At 37.0% G+C, this 19,911-nt stretch overlaps 1 protein-coding gene across 12 annotated transcripts in view; it reads left to right on the forward strand.

Annotated features, from left to right (window-relative positions):
- The window catches only part of USH2A (usherin), a 374,435-nt gene that overhangs the window by 262,288 nt on the left and 92,236 nt on the right, over positions 1 to 19,911 (forward strand). For all 12 annotated transcript variants that reach the window (XR_008429695.1, XR_008429696.1, XM_053936908.1 and 9 more), the window contains 4 exons: positions 1,346 to 1,548; positions 3,357 to 3,469; positions 9,709 to 9,907; positions 18,026 to 18,194. Coding sequence is in view for 10 of the 12 variants with exons in the window: in XM_053936908.1 (XP_053792883.1) it covers positions 1,346 to 1,548; positions 3,357 to 3,469; positions 9,709 to 9,907; positions 18,026 to 18,194 (684 nt within the window). In the remaining 2 variants the exon portion in view is untranslated. The remainder of the gene's footprint in view (positions 1 to 1,345; positions 1,549 to 3,356; positions 3,470 to 9,708; positions 9,908 to 18,025; positions 18,195 to 19,911) is intronic.

The raw sequence follows: 19,911 nt of genomic DNA on the forward strand, positions 1-19,911 counted from the left end.
TTGGCTTAAAATCTGAGAATGAAATTGATTGATTTTTGTTAGGGTTGAGATCAGTCATCCTTCCATTATAAAATTTCTGGTATAAAAGGAAAAAGGTCTAAAACGTTAAAATGCTTAAGTGCTGGTTGTCATCATGTGGTGGATCAATAAACAGCCCCACTGAGACAGAAGCAAAAGCTCTAATAGCAGATATTAACCCAGTTTGTTCTTATCTCCTCCTGCATATTCTTGTCTGTATGCACTAAGTTTGGAACTGAGTTCATATCAATAAACGGTGGAATTTAGAAACAATTAAAGGGTTTTTTAAAAGATTTGCTCTGTGAAGCGACATGCTTTTGACATGACAGATGTACAGAAGGCCTTTCCTGAGTCACTAGAAACTCTGCGTGCAAGTTCAGCCTCTAAGAAAATTCTTTATGAGTAATTTCTGTGCCAGTGGGCAAGTGCAAATCTGGGGGTGGAGGTTGAGGATAAAATAATAATAAAAAAAAATTGTGCATCTGAAATGTGTTTAGAATGGTCTTTCTAATCTTTTTGCTTTATAAAGTCTCATTATAAACATTATAATATCATTACCTCAGAAGCAAGTGTTCCAGGTCATTAGCAAAGCACTTTAAGGGAGGATTCCATTTCCTTTCTCATGCCAAAGGTCAGCACCTTTTGTTTATAAAATAGAATTGATGGTAAGGGCAATTTTTTAACTGGTAAAGATGGTTTCTTATGATAAAAATAGGCCTTTGCATAGTTATTTCTGACATGCTTAGATAATTATGTAATTTAACGCTAAGGAAGGTGTTGGTTTTTTTCTTCTTTTTTTTTTAAATAAGTGTTAGACTACATCATTACCTAGAATAATCAACATTTGAAACCATTTACATAATGGCAATATTGCATATTACTTCATCTATAAGGCTGATAATGTCACGTTCCATCAGACATAAGGTATTTTGGTCTCAGGTTTTGCTTTAGAAGCAAAATGCTCTATTTTTTGTTTTTTTGTTTTTTTTTTTTTTGAAGAAGTAGGATTGGGGAGACATAAAAATAATGTTTGCATGTTGGCAGTGCAGATGTGTGAGTAATTTATCACCATATCTCACTGGCCACATACTACTGATGATTGACACTGTGCTGCTGGTATACAGCATTTTACCATCAGCTCTCATGATTTCTAACTGAGAGTATAATAAGCCAATTTACAGAAGACTACAGACTGTGATAACTTCATCAGAGGAAAGCAGATAAGCAGTGAACCCTTTGCTAAACCTAAATACTAATCTGCATTTGGTTAAACAAGTGCTTTTGCAGAGACAGCTGGAGTTTATTCAGTTTCTTCCTTTATTTCTAGAGCCTGAGGGCATGTTCCCTCCAGAGGTTGTCATCATCAACAGTACAGCTGTACGTGTCATCTGGACATCGCCTTCAAACCCGAATGGTGTTGTCACAGGGTACTCTGTCTATGTAAATAACCAGCAGTACAAGACTGGAATGAGCGAGCCAGGATCCTTTCTTTTGGCAGATTTGTCTCCCTTCACCGTGTATGATATTCAGGTTAGAATATGTTTTCTGGGTTGTGTGACATACTTTAATTTTAATTATTTACTTCTGCTTGGATTTCCAAGAAGAATATTGTTTCATAAATTTCCTTACACACATGGACATGTGTTTGCACTGATGCTTGTGTGTATATCCATACAAGGAATATATTTATTTTTAGTATGTTTTGGTTTGTGTACACTTTTCATCACAAATTTCCATTATCTCTTTCTTCAAAGTGTCAAAACTCCATTTACTTTCCCCTAAATGCTTTGTGCTTCGGCATTAGCAAAGCCCCAACATATATTACAAAGAGGCAAAGATTCTACTCCTACTCATTAAAAGAAAATTGCAATTGTTTAAGAAACATCAGGCATGCATGATATATCTGTACAGTGAAATAATGATGTTGCATTTGACATCCCATTATCAATTTTTTCCTTATCCTTTTGAGGAGGCAGCAGAGCTGATCTCTGAAATCATCGCAGTACTTTCTATGGTCTTAATATGTGCAACATTTTTTCTTTGCTTTTCCATTTATCTCTCTTTGCCTTACTAGTCACATATCTAGTGAAAGGCAAAATACTGTGGGCAGAAATATAATAACAAAAATTAAAAAAAAAAATCTTTCTATCCTGACTTTGTATTCATCTCTTCAAGAAATGGATTTTGACACTTAATTGTAACTATTCCTATATATTTCATGAAGGTTTGGTTTATATTATTATATATTAGATAAACTTAGTAGTACCATGTATACTTAATTCTGAAAATTTGCAGCCAGTTACTCCATGCCATAAATAAACATCACAGTCATGCACACTATAACAGATTTCCATGTTCCAGCCCCTCTGAAGCAGCAAACCTCCATCCATGAATACACATACAACTTTCTGAATGCCACTTGGAAACACATTTGTCTTTTCTCAATAACAATGCAAATTCAGTGTACTGCCTCACTTATAGACCCTCTATATTAATTTACCATGGCCGCCTTCTGTTGCTTGAGATGTTAATTATTCTTCTCTTCTGCTGTGCTAGTATTTATACTTGCATCAAAGTGATAGGTAAAACCGAAATAAGATGTCTTTATTTTTTTTTCCTTTTGATTATTTTTCTTCTTTTCCTGTAAACAATATTATCCTGGATGCATGTGCATCTCACTGGTAATCTCACTGCATTATTTTTCATTTTCATGCTTTTTTTATTTGGAGTAACTTCCTTGTTGACAATACAGAAACAATGTTATGATCCTCCACTACCTATCTCACTTTTCCTCTTCTTAGTTTAATCCCAAGAATTAAGGAATATCAATTTATTTCTGTGACATGTTTTCATAAAAAATTGTATAATTTCTATTTGCATTTCTCACTTTTAATTTACGAAATAGACATGAAGGAATGGAACACACTAAGTAAAAATTATTTTTATTTTTATGTCAGAATATATAGTATGAATAGAAGCATGACTCAAGGTCTTAAATGAAAGCACATTTTTTTCAGTATTGCATACTGAGGTCTACATAGACATACAGACAAACAAGTTCACTGCAACTCTTTTGGTGATAATTTAATAGAAAGCAGCAATTAGTGCCAGAGGCCTGCATGTACCCTTCTTTTGAAAATGCTGTGGGAAAATATGATACAGTGCAGTATATCTCTGGCAGATATACTTATCTCAAAGCTGCAGTATTTTCCTGGCTGTTTGGAATCTCTTAAATAGAAAAGAATTATATATTGGGTGAAGAGAAAGTCTATAAACAAGTAGTGGAGCTGAAAAATTTCTGCAGCTGAGTATGTGAACCTGATGTTCCTCTTCATCAGATTGAAGCCTGCACGGTGTATGCCTGCGTGAGGAGCAATGGGTCCCAGATCACCACTGTGGAAGATGAGCCAAAGCAGCTGTCAGCACCCATTATTCACATAATTGGCTCAAGGTACTGTGCTATAGGTGGCTTTCATGTATCAGGGACATTTGTAGCCAGAATGGGGACCAGAATGTAAAGCTGTCTTCTCAAAATTGAGTAAGGTGCATGAAAGAATTCAGTATGCACTTTGAAAACGTTTTTAGTGGTTCTTATCTTTGGTCTTGGAGTTTTTTCGCTGAAAGATCAATCAAAGAAGTCTCACCCTTGGCTGATTGTACATACCCATTTGGGTATCACTGTGCTGTGATAATAAATAAGGCATAAGTGGAAATAGTTAAGAGAAGAAGTGTAGTGGAATGAAAATTATCACATTCTGCTGTCAGTTAAGAAGAAGAAGATTAATGTTCAGGGAGCAATGCGATGCTGATAATGGAAACTTAGAATAATTCTGGGTAAAAAAAAAAAGTCACCTATCACAGCAGTAAGAATTAGTAAGCTATCTGAAAAGGCATGCATATCTATGTCTCCTTGAACCACTGTTTGCAAACTGCCTATCCTCTACATCCACAGGAATGGGCAAACTTCTCAATTGGAAAGGGAGCACCAAATTTGCAGTCTTTAGAAGCAGCCAAGTAGTAGCTTATACAACGATTTTTTGGGAGTTAATATCTTCCAAAGACAAAGTAAAACTCAACTTGCAAACACATTTTTCAGAATTACACCAACAATAAAGCAGTTAACCTCCTGTGTTTATCGTTCCTGTGACTTTCCCCTTTTGCTGAAGTATGCTTATTAGCAGTGTTTCTTTCATCAAAAGAAAAAAAATCTTATGAAAATAACTTGTATCTAACATCTGAGCTTTCAAAAATGGCCAACAGAATGGAGTTGCTCCTCAAATCTCTTAAGGACTTCAGCTTCCTGTTTGCTATTTGTATGTTTTCCTTGAATTGAGCATTTGTCTCTGTATAAGGGTGAAATTAAGCTTGCTATTTTTCTGTCACACATATAGATACAGTCAAAGCTTGTTGGATGATAAGAACCCAATTCAGGATCTCATCTTTTGCCCTTGGCTTTAATTTATGTATGTCTTTGTCTGTATTGTCTGTACTTGTCTGTACTGCAAACACTTATGCATGTTTCTGCTATTATATATAGACTAAATATGTCATAACACATGAATGCAAAAGGATCAAAAATGCCTTCCTACTTTATAATCTGCTCAGCCAGAAACAGACTGTGTTTCTACACTGCCTTTTCCTACATGTCATATTATCATCAGCTGTTCTTATATCCCAAAAGAATACTAACTACTGATCGATTGCCCGGACATGTCTGGCCGTGGCCTACATGTGCCCCGGGTAGTTCATTTATTTGCCACGGTGGATTTGCTAGAGTGGAATTTAATCAATAGCTAATTCATTAATTCTGGTCCTCGAGTATGTAGGGATTGTGTAGTATAAAAATGACTGGCTGGCTTCAGCTTTGATTGAAATATGACAAACAGTACAGCTGACAGCCTTGGCAGGTGCTGGGCTGAATATGAATTTTGCTTATTTATCCTACATAATAGAAAAAGCTTGGGCAAAAGAAAAAAACAGTTTGTGTGGACAAGAGTGTGTTTTAAAACATATCTGTCATCAGAGAGCGAAAAAAGGCTTTTCTAGAGTATAGGCTCATGGGATACCTGAGATATTATAAAGCCTGTGCAGTTTATTGTCTTTAATTGGAATAATGACGTTTTCCCCTCTTCTGAATCAGTTTGGGGGGCTGTATTATTGATGAGAATGCTGTAGGATAATGTCTTTGTAGCATTCACAAATAATTGTTTTAAAATTTGCCTCAAGGTGCTACATGACAGAAATTATAATTTCACCCACCAACTTAGAAGTCTTTCTGATAGCAGCTTCATCCACACTGTTCTAATGAAGGTTATACCACCAGAGCCATTATAAATACCTTACTTTTCCACCCCTTAATAACTCAGCTTCAGGCTGAAACTTGGCACAAAAGGTCGCAATCCTGATATAATTATTTTATAGTGCCAAACTTCAAATAGAAAACAGTGTGGCACCCAATCCTGGAGTCCTAAGTCAGGTTCTGCTTTGCTGTGTTTCTTGCCTTCATTTAGGGATTTCTGGGGGGAGAGGTTGCATTGACCATGTTTAGGTAGAAGCAAATGCCACTGAAATCAGATATGCTTTTGGTTTGTTTTTAATTAGGACCTCAGGATTTGACTCTGTAGAGAAGTATTGTATTTTATTGCATGGTTTAGAAAGTTCTCTGAGTACTGAATGTATGGGGATACTGACTGAAAGTTTGGGTAGTGGATTTAATTCTCATGGAAAGTAGTGTTGGAAAGTAGTTCATTCCACTTTAAAACACTCTTCTTCTTTCTCTTTTTCCTTGTTACAGCAATTCTGTTACATGCCTAATTCAAAGGTTGATGGTTCAGAAAACACCATGGCCTAATCTAGGCAATCTAGGGAAAATCCTTCACAGGTTCATGAAGAGAGGGCCCTTTAAGTATCTTGGGGGAAAACAGAAACTCTGGACAGGGTGTAATGGAAAGCTCAAAGAAAATAAGGCCATGGGAGAAGAGTTGGGTGAATTCTTTGGCTCAGTATTCAGTATCATGGGACTTTAGAAGGTTACTATATCTGTTGCTGTTTGTGGGTGAATGAGGAGGAGGAATTATTTCAAATGAACATGCTAGTGAAAAAGATTTTAAGAAAAAATGGATAAAACATAGCAACAAATTATTGGGATTATGGAAATCAAATATGAAAGCATCAAACCGCTGTGCCATGTTAAAAAGCCTTTAAATTGGTGTCACTGCTGGACAAATGGAAGGTGAGAAAATGTAGTGCAGATTTCAGCAAGGGAATATTGGGAACTAAAGACCAGGGAGTCTGATTTTCCATACTGTGGAAATGGTCAGTGAGCCAGAAGACACCTGATTGGTCTCCCTACTGTAGTCATGGGAAACACAAAGCACTGAAAGGGTTCTCCAGGAAGTTTATAGCAACAGCAGTGACATGATGCCATTTACCAGAGTGTCTGGACTGTGTCATACTGCCTTCTCTAATTATGTCAGCCCTGCATCCACCATGCAGCAGGTACTTAACTCCTGTGCAATAGTGCTGCAGCAGTTGCTCAGTATGTGGGATCTCCTGATGAGGGAAATATTTTACCCACTAGTCATTAATAATAGCAGTGCTCCCTATCTTAAGACTGTCAGGTGAATCTTGTGGGGTTTTTGGTTTTGTTTTTGTTTGTTTTTTTAATTCAACTCCCTAAAAGTAAAGTCATTAAATCTTTGATTTTTTGAATTTAACTCCTGCATGTGATGAGGCTAATGGAGCATTCATTATCAAGATTCTGAAGTGAAAACTTGATATATCTTAAAATGTCACTGTTAAACCCTTACTACTGTACTGAGGAAAAAAAAAAAAATCAGGAGTCCTTTTCTGCCTTATGGGCACTTGGAGCTGGTGATGAAGCAGGGAAACCCCAGAAGTTTATTTTCGAAGTCTGTTTTATCAAAATATATCTGAAGCTTTAACAAAATTAAAAAATACTGTTATTTTTCATGGATTAAAAAAAAACCTACCTGAAAATGTCAAAAATAGTCTTTACATTCTTGAGCCAAATTATTTTACTTTGCTTGCCTTCACAAAAGCAAATTCACTTTCATGGATCAGTTTGAAATTGTTCTTGGAATTGTTCTCCTGAAAATGCTTTCATGGACTTGTAGTCTGAAGCAGATTGTTTCTGTGAACCTGGCTAGGCTGCCTTGCCTGCATCAGTATTTTCACCTCAGTGACAGCAGTGGGACTCCTCCAGGATAGGAACTTCCATAAATGGCAGACACTTGGAGTGTTCTCTGGACAGACAAGGATTATACCCCACCTCTGTGGCGTTGCACATTTTTTGTCCATGCCTACAATTTGTGAGTCTGCTTCTGCAGGTCAGGCTGTGGGTGCTTCCCAGGGTAGACACAACTCCAGGTATCCCCCAGGGAGTGACTGGGTAGAAGGAGAGGACAGGCAGGCTCTGTCCCTGTGTTCCTGCAGCTGCGTCAGATGCGCCACACACGACACAGCTGCCTGCACACTAAAGCGCCCATTGTGTCCCATTAAATCTGCACCTGCTCAAGAAGATTTTCAGCTCAGCCTTCAGATGGGGGATGTCAAAAAGCCTCTGCAGTACCATGAAAACCCTGCTGTTCTTTTCTAAACTGAGCTGTGCACTGCTCTTGCTGTGTTGCCACTATTTGCCATGGGTGGCAAGCATCAGAAGGCTTAGACATAACTGAAACACCCATAAAATTGTGAAAGAGTTTACTTGTCTAGGAGCCTGTTCTCAAAGGTCATACTGAGCTTTACCTCGTTGGCACTGGTCAGTGAATTCCCATTCCACATACTTTCCTTGTTCAGCTGCAGTTTTTCTTTATATCAGGCTATGTTCACCCCAAATGTGTATCTATCAAGCAATGATAAAGTGATTTCTTTTTAAAGGAAGGAATACATACTGAACTCTGCCAAAAAGGCAAAATGTTTAAATAATTATTTTAATTCTTGGGCCTAATTTAAAATTATATTTGAGAGAAATATGACCTGAAAAACTGAAAAAAAATGGCATAATACTCTGAAAATATACTCATGAGGGTCTGAATGAAACTTGCAGAAAGCAAATCATTCAAAAATATGACTGGGAATGCTTTCCTTGCTCCTGTGATCTATTCTGTGCAAAGACCAGGAGAGAGTTGCAATGGCATTTATAAAGGTTAAAGTACTGCCCTTCTTTTCCTTTCTTTTTACCATTTTTTCCTGAACTTTGTACTATGTATTTTCCTGCTTTTCTGTTTTTAAGTGTAACATTATTTAAATGTGGATGAGTGCATTGTGTATGTATGTGTTTGTGGTAGAATAGGTAGAGAATACAAAATATCAATGGATGGAATATGGAATTAAATCTATGATTCAGGTGAAGACCTTGGAATGATAATGGCAACTCTACAAGGCACCTGTGAATTTATTCCCTCATGGGTGACATTAATTCCTGGTTTGCAAAGCCTTATTGCAGTGTGAATTCCTCTGTTTATACCTCAAGCAAGTGAAATAATAGTTCACTTATTTTTATTCTGTTAAGATGTCAAAGTTTATCTCAGCAGCTGCTGTTTCACTGTAGCATTTTCACTTCAAATTAATGCTAATTTCTGATGTCACTGGCATTCTGACAGTGACTGTATAATTGGGACATGAAGATTAAAAAGAGGTACTTGGACCCTAACTATGCAGTGTTGTCAGTCCCCCTGTTGGTCTACATGTAGTATTGGGATCTCCTTCTCTCTACCCAAAGAGTCAAAGTGAAAGGAATTTGTGTCTTATGGAAGACTCTGCAGTTATTACACAAGAAATTAAGTGTTCATTTGAAATATCAGTGGAAAATTCGTATTTTTGTTTCAAATGTCTCTTTTTTTTTTTTTTTTAATTTATCATAGCCCTAAGTGAGTTTTTCAAGTAAATAGCTGCACATTTTTAGTAGTGATAGGCATGCTAGAGCTGAGTGTGATTTAATATCCCTTAAGATATTTTTTTCCTTAAACTGACAATGGTCTGATATCAAAGTTGAAATCAGCTACAGGATTTTGTTTTATAGACAGTCTTTGCAGACTGCTGCAGGGATACTTTTGCAGTCAGTCAGAAGTCTTGAGTCTTAGTCATGATCAACACTTCAATCTTTTACTTTTAATTTTATGCCAATGAAAATATTTAAGTACAGAAGGGAACTAGTGCTTACTGATGCTGTAATGAGTTTTAATTCTATGCTGAAGAATACATCTCAAAGCAACATCCTTTTCTTTTTTTTTTTTTTTAACAAGGGAAGGGCAAGATTAAGACAAGCCTGTTCTAAGTGATGGCTGAGCACAATGTGAGTAAGCTGCACTGGCAAAGGCACAGAGGGAAAGGAGTTATGAAATGAAAAGAGTAAAATGCTAGATAGTTTATTACAAATAAGTTTTCAGAAGTGGGAATGAGATGTCGTTTAAACAGCAACATTTAAGGACTTTGTGTGTGTGATTAGTTTTCATAGAATATTAGCACATATTGACACTTTTTAGAAACTTTTAGACCTTTGATCTGTGGAATTTGTTATACAGAAGAACATTTTATAAACTTCAAAATGTTTCACTCCAGGTGAACTAGTGTGAAAAGGAGCTGCTATGTGCTAATCATTTAATATAAGTAGCTATAGAGGCATAAATACATCCAAAATTTGAACAGATGCTGATTTTCTTATTGCAGATCTCTTCAAATCAACTGGGCATCGCCAGGACAGCCAAATGGCATTATCCTGGGATATGAACTCCTACGTAAAGCATGGCAGAAGTGTGCTTCATTGAAAACTCCAAGGAGCAGCAGAAGTAATAGAATGTGCATCTCATTAGAATGTAAAAAGGATGAAAATATCTGTGGAGAAGTGTGTTATCATCCAGAGTCAGAGGTACTTCTATATTCTTAAGTTATTTATATAATGAAAAATAATATTTTTAGGAAGAGGTGTGTACACCAAACCTCTAGTTATCAGAGAAAACGAAGTGGAGGGTTCTGCTTCTTTTGATACATTAAAATCAAGGCTCTGATAGATATCTTGAAACTCTTAAAAATCAACTATGGATATTTGAGCTCATTACAAGGTTAGCTGTGTGTGAGTCAGCTGATGACAAGTGATTATGCTATTTTAAGTCTTTGTTTGTTGACCTTATTTTTCCTTTTGGTAAGCATTTATGAATGTGCTCATTAACACTTCGGTTTGGTGCAGTATTGAAGTGAATCTCCAAATTGTTTTCATTTATAACATGCTGGTTAAGAGTAAAAGTCATTTTAACACATGTAAATTGAATTCCTTACACAGGAAGCTAAGCCAGAACCTGTTTCAAAAACAACTCAAATATGTTGCAGGTGTGGATGGGGACTTCCTTTTCCCAACTACAAGGACCACTTCACTCCACAACATCAAACTTCTGAAGTTTCTTTCCTTCAGAAAGCTTTGCTTCATGTGTATAGTGCAGATGTTCATCCCAAGAATTCAGGCTGTATAGGTGTTCTCAAGTAGATCACACAAGCCATAGATAATGAAGTTTGAGGAGTGTCACCTCTTGAGTCCACTGACACAGTCCCATTGTGACAAATTCCATGGTGGATACATAGATCTCAGGATGTGCTTTTGCACCCTGCTTGGGCCAGTTGGCACCAAATTGGGAGGAGCTGTTGGCACCACATTGGGAGGAGCTGTTGGCACCACATTGGGAGGACTCTTTCAAAGGCAGAGAGGCCCTGCAGAGAGACCTCAGAAAATTAAGAGAGATGGGCAACCACCAACCTTATGAAGTTTAACAAGGGAAAGTGCTGGATTCTGTACCTGGAAAAGGGCAACCCCTGTACATATGTGGTAGATCATATGGCTCCTTTAGCATAAAGTCATTGCACTTGACCACTGAAAGGCCATAGGAAATTTATAGGTGTATGCAAAATTTGTAAAACGCTAGCAAATCTATAAAGTTTCTGTGTGAGGAATCATTCCTCAAATCCTGCATGGCAAATGGTGGTTATTAACATGGTTTGCTGGGTTTTTTTCTTCCCCCTCTTAAATTATTCCTTGGCTAAATGCTTAGTGACCAGATTCTTCAGTAGACAAAATCTATTTAGAGTCAGCTACAAGTGGATAACTGTTACATGACAATGATGAGCAACTCTGAATGGGATCTATTGTGATTTGTCAGAGGCATTTCTAAATTATGGCTATTTTCAGGTTAATCTTCATATGAGTTCCTGTTTTGGAGTAGGATCAATAGCATAGCAGGAGTCTGTAATGGTTTTTATTGACAAATGAGGTAGAAAACTCTTAGTTTGAAAGTAAGATTTAATGTCATGAAATAGTGTCTCTATTTGTCAAAGACATCATCACATGTTCTGTGACTAAAGCAAACAATATGTATTCACAAGATTCCCTGTCAGACAAGACAGTAATTAAGGGAGTGAGTTATTTTGAGGGGTTCAAATCAAAATATAGATTATTCCAGCCAACATGGCTTTAGCTTTTGAATTCCCTTGAAAGCACTACTATAGTAAATATAAGTATTTCTGAAATCTTGCAAGAGAATTATGGGCAGCCCTTTTTTCTAAAAGGTAAAATTACTTATTTCAGGTTTCTGGCATGGTAGACTTTTACTACATCTTGACATGTGCATGAATTAAAATTGTATTAAAATAGTTTTAGAAGGTTTCCTCTTTATTTTTATTTTTTCAGTCTTCATACATTTATGGTAACTTTGAGCTTGGAGAGTGTTCATTTATTTTTATAGCTTCCTGGCTTTCTAATTTTTTCTAAGTAATTTTGCATTATGTTGTTCTAATGATCTCTCTGTATTCTCCAAGACTGGTTAGGAGTGGGTGCTATTTGTTAAGTAATGGATATGTAATAGATGACTGGAAAGTCCACAGGAAACTGAAGCACTCATGCATAAAATGACATGGGGGTAATTTTGGTGGGTGAGTTGATTAAAATTCTCCTCCCAGTGCTTTGTCTGGTTTGCTACACGTATCTACACTTGCCATCCAAAATGTCTGTAAGAGACATCTACAGAGCTCTTAGTGCCTTTTGTGCTTTTTAAACCTGAGTCTATGACAGGACAACATAAGACAGTGGCAGCCTCTCTCATATTTTCATAGAACTCATTGTCAGGCTTTATGCTGGTGTTTGAGGTTCTTGGATTTGACAGTCTGCTGGACAGAAGTGAAAGGCAACACTGACCAGTATGCACTTGTTCCAAAAGCTTTTTATCCCAGTGCCAGCTGCACTTCATAGAAGCACAGAATGGTTTGGGTTGGAAGGGACTTTAAAGACCATCTCATTCCAACCCCCTGCCATGGGCAGGCACACCTTCCACTAGACCAGGTTGCTCAAAGTCCCATCCAACCTGAACTATTCACCATATATTTATTGTACTGTCAAATGTGAAGAGATGCTACTGAGAATCAAATGGTGAGCAGCTTTAGTAATATTCAGATCCAGAATAATAAACAAGTTTTTTGATGATAGACTGGTCAGCAAAAGCAGGCAGTTGTATATAAATAGACAAATAGGTTGTGGAGTTCTCACTTTTCCTTGAGTCACTTATTGCACCTTGTTTACAAGACAAAATCTGGATCTAATTTCCCTCTTACAATTTTCTTGAATTAATGAGTATAAAGTGATGGAAAACCAGGCCTTTTATATAAAATTATTTTGAGATATATCTATGGTTATTTATTAATCTTTCCTTATGGATTAATGGATTACATTTGGCATCATCAGCTTGCTATTGTAAGGCACTACAGAAAAAGAGGGATTTGTTATGATTCAGCTACATAAGAGATCACCAAAATTTAATCCACTCCAGTAAAAGAAATACCAGGGTGTATTGTCAGTGTGCAGCAGAGTGGGATGCAGGGACTCTTCATCCAACACTGGCTGAGCTGGGTCCAGCCAAGAGATGCAGCTATGTGAGAAAGGCAGTGGGAAGCAGCCTAGCTGGCAGGCTGCACTGCTGTGTGTGTTCTGCACTTCGGATCTGGGTTAGAGCCTCTGCTTGGGACTGTGCTCTGCAAATAAACCAACTCGCTCTGAGCCATCTGGGGAATCTCTAAAAGGGCAAGTGACCTTTTCACTACAAGGGACATGTGTACATGCACATTCATGGGCACATGCACTGATATTAATCCCAGTGAAGACCAAACATTCATCCCATCCTAAATAATTTTTGCAACAGATACCTACTTCTTTTTTCTAGTTGTTATCCAGTTTTCTGCCTCAATGTTAGGATTCTTCGTTATTTTAACTAAAGCTAACATGTTGTTCCTAGTATCCTTACCCCGGTGTTTAATCAGGCTTGCGTGGATTTATTCCTTGAACACAGAAAGAATTTAGAACTATTTTTGTGTGTGTATTTTTGCAGAAGAACTGAGAATACACTCTAATGTTGAATTTTGTCTGCTGCCAGGAGGGTTCCTATGTCCTGTGGACCTTTTACAGTGACAAACTGTGCTGCTTGAGTATTCCCAAGTTGCCAAAATTGTCAGTCTTTCTCTAGCTGTTTTCAGTAAGATGTGATCCAGAATTCTACCCTTATGTGAAGTCTCATGACCATGAGGTTTACAGAGGAACTTCAGTTAACAAGGGAGTGTGCCTGAGTTTCACCCATCAGGTAGCATAATCTCAGTATCAATAGGAAAGGCATTCCTGTATTATCCATGGAGGTACCAGACTGTGCATCTGTTCTTACCGACATCCTGAGGTGAACTCTGAAAATAAGGAGACAGGTACAGTAAAAATGTAATTAAAGGAATGGCATAAAGGCTAATGATTTCTGCTTACTTTTCATCGTGACTCTGAACATCAGTGGTTAAAAGGGACCTGACTGAAGGTGTTAATGCAGCTTTAGCACTTTTTATTTTCAGGTGCAACAAGCTGTATAAATCTGCAGTTAATGAACTAATCAAACAAAACTGACATTAGTAGGAAGTACAGGCTTACACTTTACTATTGTAATTAATGTGCTATTTATTAAAAACACCATCAGGACTCTTTTTTAAGGACAGAAGGAGCAAAACAGTGGTTTGATAGCCAGCTTCAAAAGCTGTCAGCAGTGAAACATAACACATCTTGATACTGGTGAAGGGTATCCCATCAATATTTATGCAAAATTTACTATTAATGTTAGCAATATCGTGCAAATTCTTTTCAAATTCTTTCAGGCATAGAGAACCTTTAAAAATATTACACTTCTTGTTGTAACACACCTGAAAGACAGGAAATGAAATTCATTTTAGGAAGATAATACATAGTGATTTGTAAGAGAATAACAATAATTTCTGCTCATGGATTTTAGATCTAAGTCTGTATCAATTAACAAAAGAGAACAACAGTTTGAGAAAAGAAATGTATGAGTGAGTATACTTAGCTAAAAAGGGTGTCTGTATAGATTCGGAGATAATTTAAGTAAAAAAGAATGAGCCTTGCTAATTTAAAATATTCCCTCTCACATGAGAACATGATGGGTCAATCATTACTCTGGTGTTTGCTCCACAGGCAGAAATTTTTAATGAACTCCTGTAGCTAATAGGAATTCCTGAGAGTGTTTTGTGAATTGCTATTTCACAAAGTGGCCCTGGCAGCAAGCATTTGACAAGAAGGATAAACATGGCTGCCTAGCACATCTGTTTATTTGAGTAAATCAGTCTTAGCTCAACTGGCGTGTGTCCATAAGGCCAGATAATATCCTTCAGCAAAATCTTCATCAAGCAGAGGGATCAGGGATGACACAATTGCAATTAAAAGAGAGTTACTTAGATAAGTTTGGTGTATTTTTAAAAATTGTTACAATATTGTGTAATCCTGCCTGCCAGATTTGATATCTAGTACTCTATGCTAGTGTCATGGCTGACTGGGCCTTTCTCAGGCATCATAATAAGCCTTCCTTTGTGCCCAACCCTTCCTAGTCCCTGTGCTCCTGCATCACAGTCCCTCTGTGTGCTTGAGTGGGAAGAGAATGACAGAACTGATTTGTGAGTTACTTTGTGAAGTTACTGATATTTTTAAGGGCTCCCGTGACAGCTAAGGATGAACGTTTTGTATCATCTCCATAGATAGTAAAGATCTGATTACAAAGGGTATGTTGAGCATTCAACTCTCTTTACAAGGTTGAGATCTCCAACCCATCTAAAATGCTGGCAGCACTGTATTTGATCACTCCAGAGCTTCTGCTTCCATGTACAGGATAGCACCACCCGGTTGGGGCTGTCACATTTAGATATAAGAGGATGAGCTCATAATAACCTTTTGCCACTGTAACTTTCAATCAATCTGCTTTTCTTCTTTTTCTGTGATGCAATTTTAGCATTACTTGAATGGTTTTGGGGTTTTTTATAGATCGATAATGCAGAATCCTTGGGCTGCCAATTGATGCAAATAGAAACTATCTCTAGAAGACTGCCAAAAAAGTGTTCTTTAACAATTTACAGCTGACTGCAGAGGATGTTATGAAACTACATAATAAAAGCACCAACTGTATCAGTTGGTAATGCCAGATGAGAGTCTGAATGTGTTCTAGAACTGACTGGGCCCCCTCTTTGGAAACTCTCCATAGGTCATTGAGAAATACTGAGGATCTTACGTATTTTTAACAAGAGAAAGTAGCTGCTGAAACTTCTGTAACACATCTGGATGTACAGCTGGGGATTTTGTGTAAGAATTGAGGAGGAAAAGGAGAGAGACCAATAATAATAATAATGCAATCTTACAAACAGTGTTTCAAACTATAGAGTTAGTACTAAAATGGCCCTCCCAGTGTTGGTATGAAATATGCAGAGCAGCCCTTTCTACAGAGGATTCAAAAGGCAAGTGGCATTTCTTAAAACTGGAAGCATCTCATGGAAAGTAAAATGGCTGCTCAAGCACTTGAGCCTGGATAAAGCCAAAGATGTGCACCTTTCTTTATCTGAAAAGAGGAATGACTGTGTTCAGCTGAAATGTGAGTGGTGGCCATCAGTAAAAAGAATGAAAAATGGGATGACAAATTAAATCCACAAAAAGAAGAGGTGGTATTGGGCCAGACAGATCACAGAGGGAGATAACCAGACAATCCCAAGGGGTACACACTGGGACCAAGAATGCCCAAGAAACATGTGTTTGGCCTCCTTTCATGCAGGCAGGTACAGAATTTCTAACTGCTGTCTCAAGCTCAGGTTGCAGCAAAATGGACAAGACAGAGGGCATTTTTACAAATGTCGAGCACTGTTGCTGAAGGTGACCTATTGTGAGCAAAGTGGCCCAATAAGCCTTGGGTTTGTGTTTTTAAGAATGTTTTTAAGCCACTTGGAAATACAGAGTGACAGGGTAAATTTTTAGATTTCTTTGGAGCCAATTGTAAATGAAGAAAAACTCAGCCTGGAGTGCATGCCAGTCATTGCAAATATCCAAAAGCTAGGAAGCAGAGAAGAGTTCTAAAGCAGAGTTTTATTTGACATCATAGCTAATGATCTGGAAGAAAGAACAGTAGGTTAATGAAATTCATGGATTAGGTTATATTACCAGTGACAAAGTGGACAGCAAAACAATGTAATAGTGGTGACAGAGATCCAAAATTCCTGAAAATTATGAAATTCAGCTACATTGCTAGTCTAAAATAGATGCTGAAGGAGAAAGTGCATTGGAAAAGCAGAAAACACTGTCACAATTCAAAGCATATAAAGTTATGAAACCTAAAAATATAATGAGGAAACAGGAACCTCCTGATGTTAATTGTGAGTTACCTATTGTTTATGTATTGTAAATTGTAACTTCAGAACCTAACCTAATACTCCAAGAGTCATGGAATAATGGCCATTCAAAAGTGGACAAAACAAAGCATTATCTCTCTGAAGTCAAATAGAGTTTACAACATCAGAAAACGAATACATTTTTAAAATATATTTTTATTAACATTATAATTATAATACAAAAGAGATGCCCTGAGCCTATTAATATGCATTTTAAAAAGTTTTTTTCTCAAGTAATAGTTAAAGTACCTAGGTAAACAAAAGATCCTTCAGAGGAACACTTTCTTTCTTTCTTGCTAAGCTAACCTGATTTAGGACATAGTAAAGGTCAGTAGTGGAAGAGGTCCATTTCAAAAGAAAACAAAGGAGGAACTCTGCTCTAATGGCTCTGCTCTCCTGCCAACTCCATTTCACGTCTAGCTGGAAGAAGCTGATATAAGTTGCACTGGCTGTAGGTTCCAAGTTTACCATTTTTATGGTTATTCTACTGACTGTGCTGTATGATTTGCTGGGTATTCAGTGTGCCATTCCACTGACACAGGAGTAAGTGTACAAATAAATATTTGATTGTTCAAGCATATCATTTCCTCGACAGCACCTAGAAAGAAGTCCACAGTTAAAAGGCCTTTTCAAAATTCATTTCCATATAAATTTTATTCTGAAAAAAAAATCCTTATATAAATACTATTCTCTTGAGATCACATTGTCTGAAGAACTGTGGTCATAATTAAGTGTTCGTGTGCTATGGGAAGATAATTCCACTTATTTTTATGTGAAAGAAAACCCAAAAGCTCATATTGGGAAATACTGTTTTTCAGTTGTAAGTGTTTCATCATACATGAAAAAAAAATAAACAAGAATTGGAAAGGAAAAGAAAGGGTCAGGTGATGGTAGACTAAATCCACTAAATCCACATTGCAATCTACTCCACACTGAGAGACTCAAACAGCCTGCAAGGCATATGAAGATGATTCATATTAATGGACTATTTTATTAAGGTGCAGTATGGTTGAAGGCTACAAAATAGCAGCATCCTGTCAGAAACACAGTAGTTTATTGAAGTCTGATAATGCTGGAGGGCACAGAATTTTAGCCAAGTTACATTTTATTTGACTGCAGTCTTATTAGTGTCTGCAGTAGGATACATGTTTTCGTATACGTTGTTTTGCCAGACAACACATTACGTTCTGTTTAACAGATACTGCCTTCTTACTGATCTTCTCTTTTTTTTTTTTTTTCTTCTTTTTTTTTTTGCTACTTCTAGGTATGTTGTAATGGGATTCTGCACGACAATAAACCTGGCTTCCAGTGCTGTGAGGACAAGTACATTCCATTTATTCTTAATTCACCAGGGGTTTGCTGTGGTGGGCAGATACATGCTGTGCAACCGAAACATCAGTGCTGTGCTGGTTATTACACCAGAATTTTAGTAGGTAAGAGACAACTCCTTTCCAGTGCTTGAATGAAAAAAACCAACAAAGTTGATGTATTTGTTACACCAAGGAGAATGAAAACAATAAATGTGAGATTTATCAAGATATATAGATGTCTTCGAGACTTGTGCTCAGTGCAAAGAAAATTGCACTCACTTTACCTTCTAAACATGGTATACTCTGTTTATACAAGAAAGGCTTAATTGATGAAACCTGATGATTGGGTCATTTCCTGGAGAACTAATTTATGCCAAACTATACTTAATTGCAGTAAGTGCTGCATAATGGGGAGAGCAGTTCTGCTTAATAGGAACACCGTCAGGCAATTTAGTCATGAAGTTTACTTCTTTGCTTGACTTGACCCCACGTGATTTTCCATAGCCATTTCTGTTGTGGACCAATTGTTAGCCTTTGGTGTTGATATTCTGGATGACATCACTTCTACTTGTTTCTACATTGTCTAGTCTTTGTTTCTACTAATGTTACTGATCAAAGTATACCTCCCACGTGCATTAATTGATGGTAATTTATCCTTTTCTTATTCTCTGAGAGGATTGGGAAGTTTGCCAAAAATGGGCTTCTGTGTTACTGTCCAGAGTTTGGTTTTTCAGTTTGTTGGTGGGTCACTGTTGACAGGAAAGGGAGGAAAAGGGGGAGGAGAGATCCCTTTCATGGAGCCAGTGTTCAGAGCGTATAACTCTTTGTAGGAAATTGTCAGGTCAGGAGCTAAAATGTTTCCATTACTCATGAGCTGGCACACATTCTGTAGGCTCAGAAATGCTTGACATTTTGCCAACATGTTTAGCAGATCCCAAGTTCTGATCTTTTGAAAAGTAATTAATATATCACAATATTAGAATGCCTTCCATGATGTCATCAGAAAAGTGCTGTCACATGGAAGAACCAGAGAAGTGTATTTTGCTGACCTCATTAATCTCAGTGTACTGAAATGGAGAGATTATACTGTGACCTCTGTCCCCATCCAGTGGTCTGTGTTAACTAGCTTAATGTTGTTTACATCAAGAAAGAAAAGCACAGTGGAACAAAATGTCTTATGTCTGAAAGTAATTCTTGTTCAGTCAGCAGTCCACAAGCATGAAACAGTGAATGTTTGAACATGATTTTAAACAATTTTTTTCTAAGTATACTTGCTGCATTATTTTTCTATATTCTAAAGGGCAGCAACATGAACACTGTTGGTCACTTTTTTCTTTTTTATTTTTATAAATATGCTAATAACCTCAAGCTAAATGTTAATGTGGGTCATTCTTTGATAAGGATAACAATTAACTGGTAAGACTGCATAGTAGTTTTCAGAGGGAGAACTTTTTCAAGCCTAGCTTGGAATGGAACCCATTTTGAGAGGTTAATGAGAAGGTTACTGATCCTTTGTGTCTTATGTCTAATAGTTCTTTAAAAAAATAGTTTTATTTCCAATAGATGTAAGCTACAGTCTGTGTTTTAATACTTTCTCTAAATTAGCTTCCAAGGAATACAGGAAAATATGATGAAGTACCTAGATGGATTGTATCTATTATACTCTAAAAATTTGTTCTCATCTTTTTTTTTGGTTATTATTGACTTTATTTGATAAAGTTATTTATACAGGAAACTCTCTAAGCATACATATTTCCCAGATGTTGTTTGGCCAGCTCAATAGCTTGGGATGTGCTGAAGCATAGTGGGCTGGAGGCATGAAGATTACAAATTAGGAAGG

Source organism: Vidua chalybeata, chromosome 3 (assembly GCF_026979565.1).
Source record: "Vidua chalybeata isolate OUT-0048 chromosome 3, bVidCha1 merged haplotype, whole genome shotgun sequence".
Classification (NCBI taxonomy): Eukaryota; Metazoa; Chordata; class Aves; order Passeriformes; family Viduidae; genus Vidua; species Vidua chalybeata.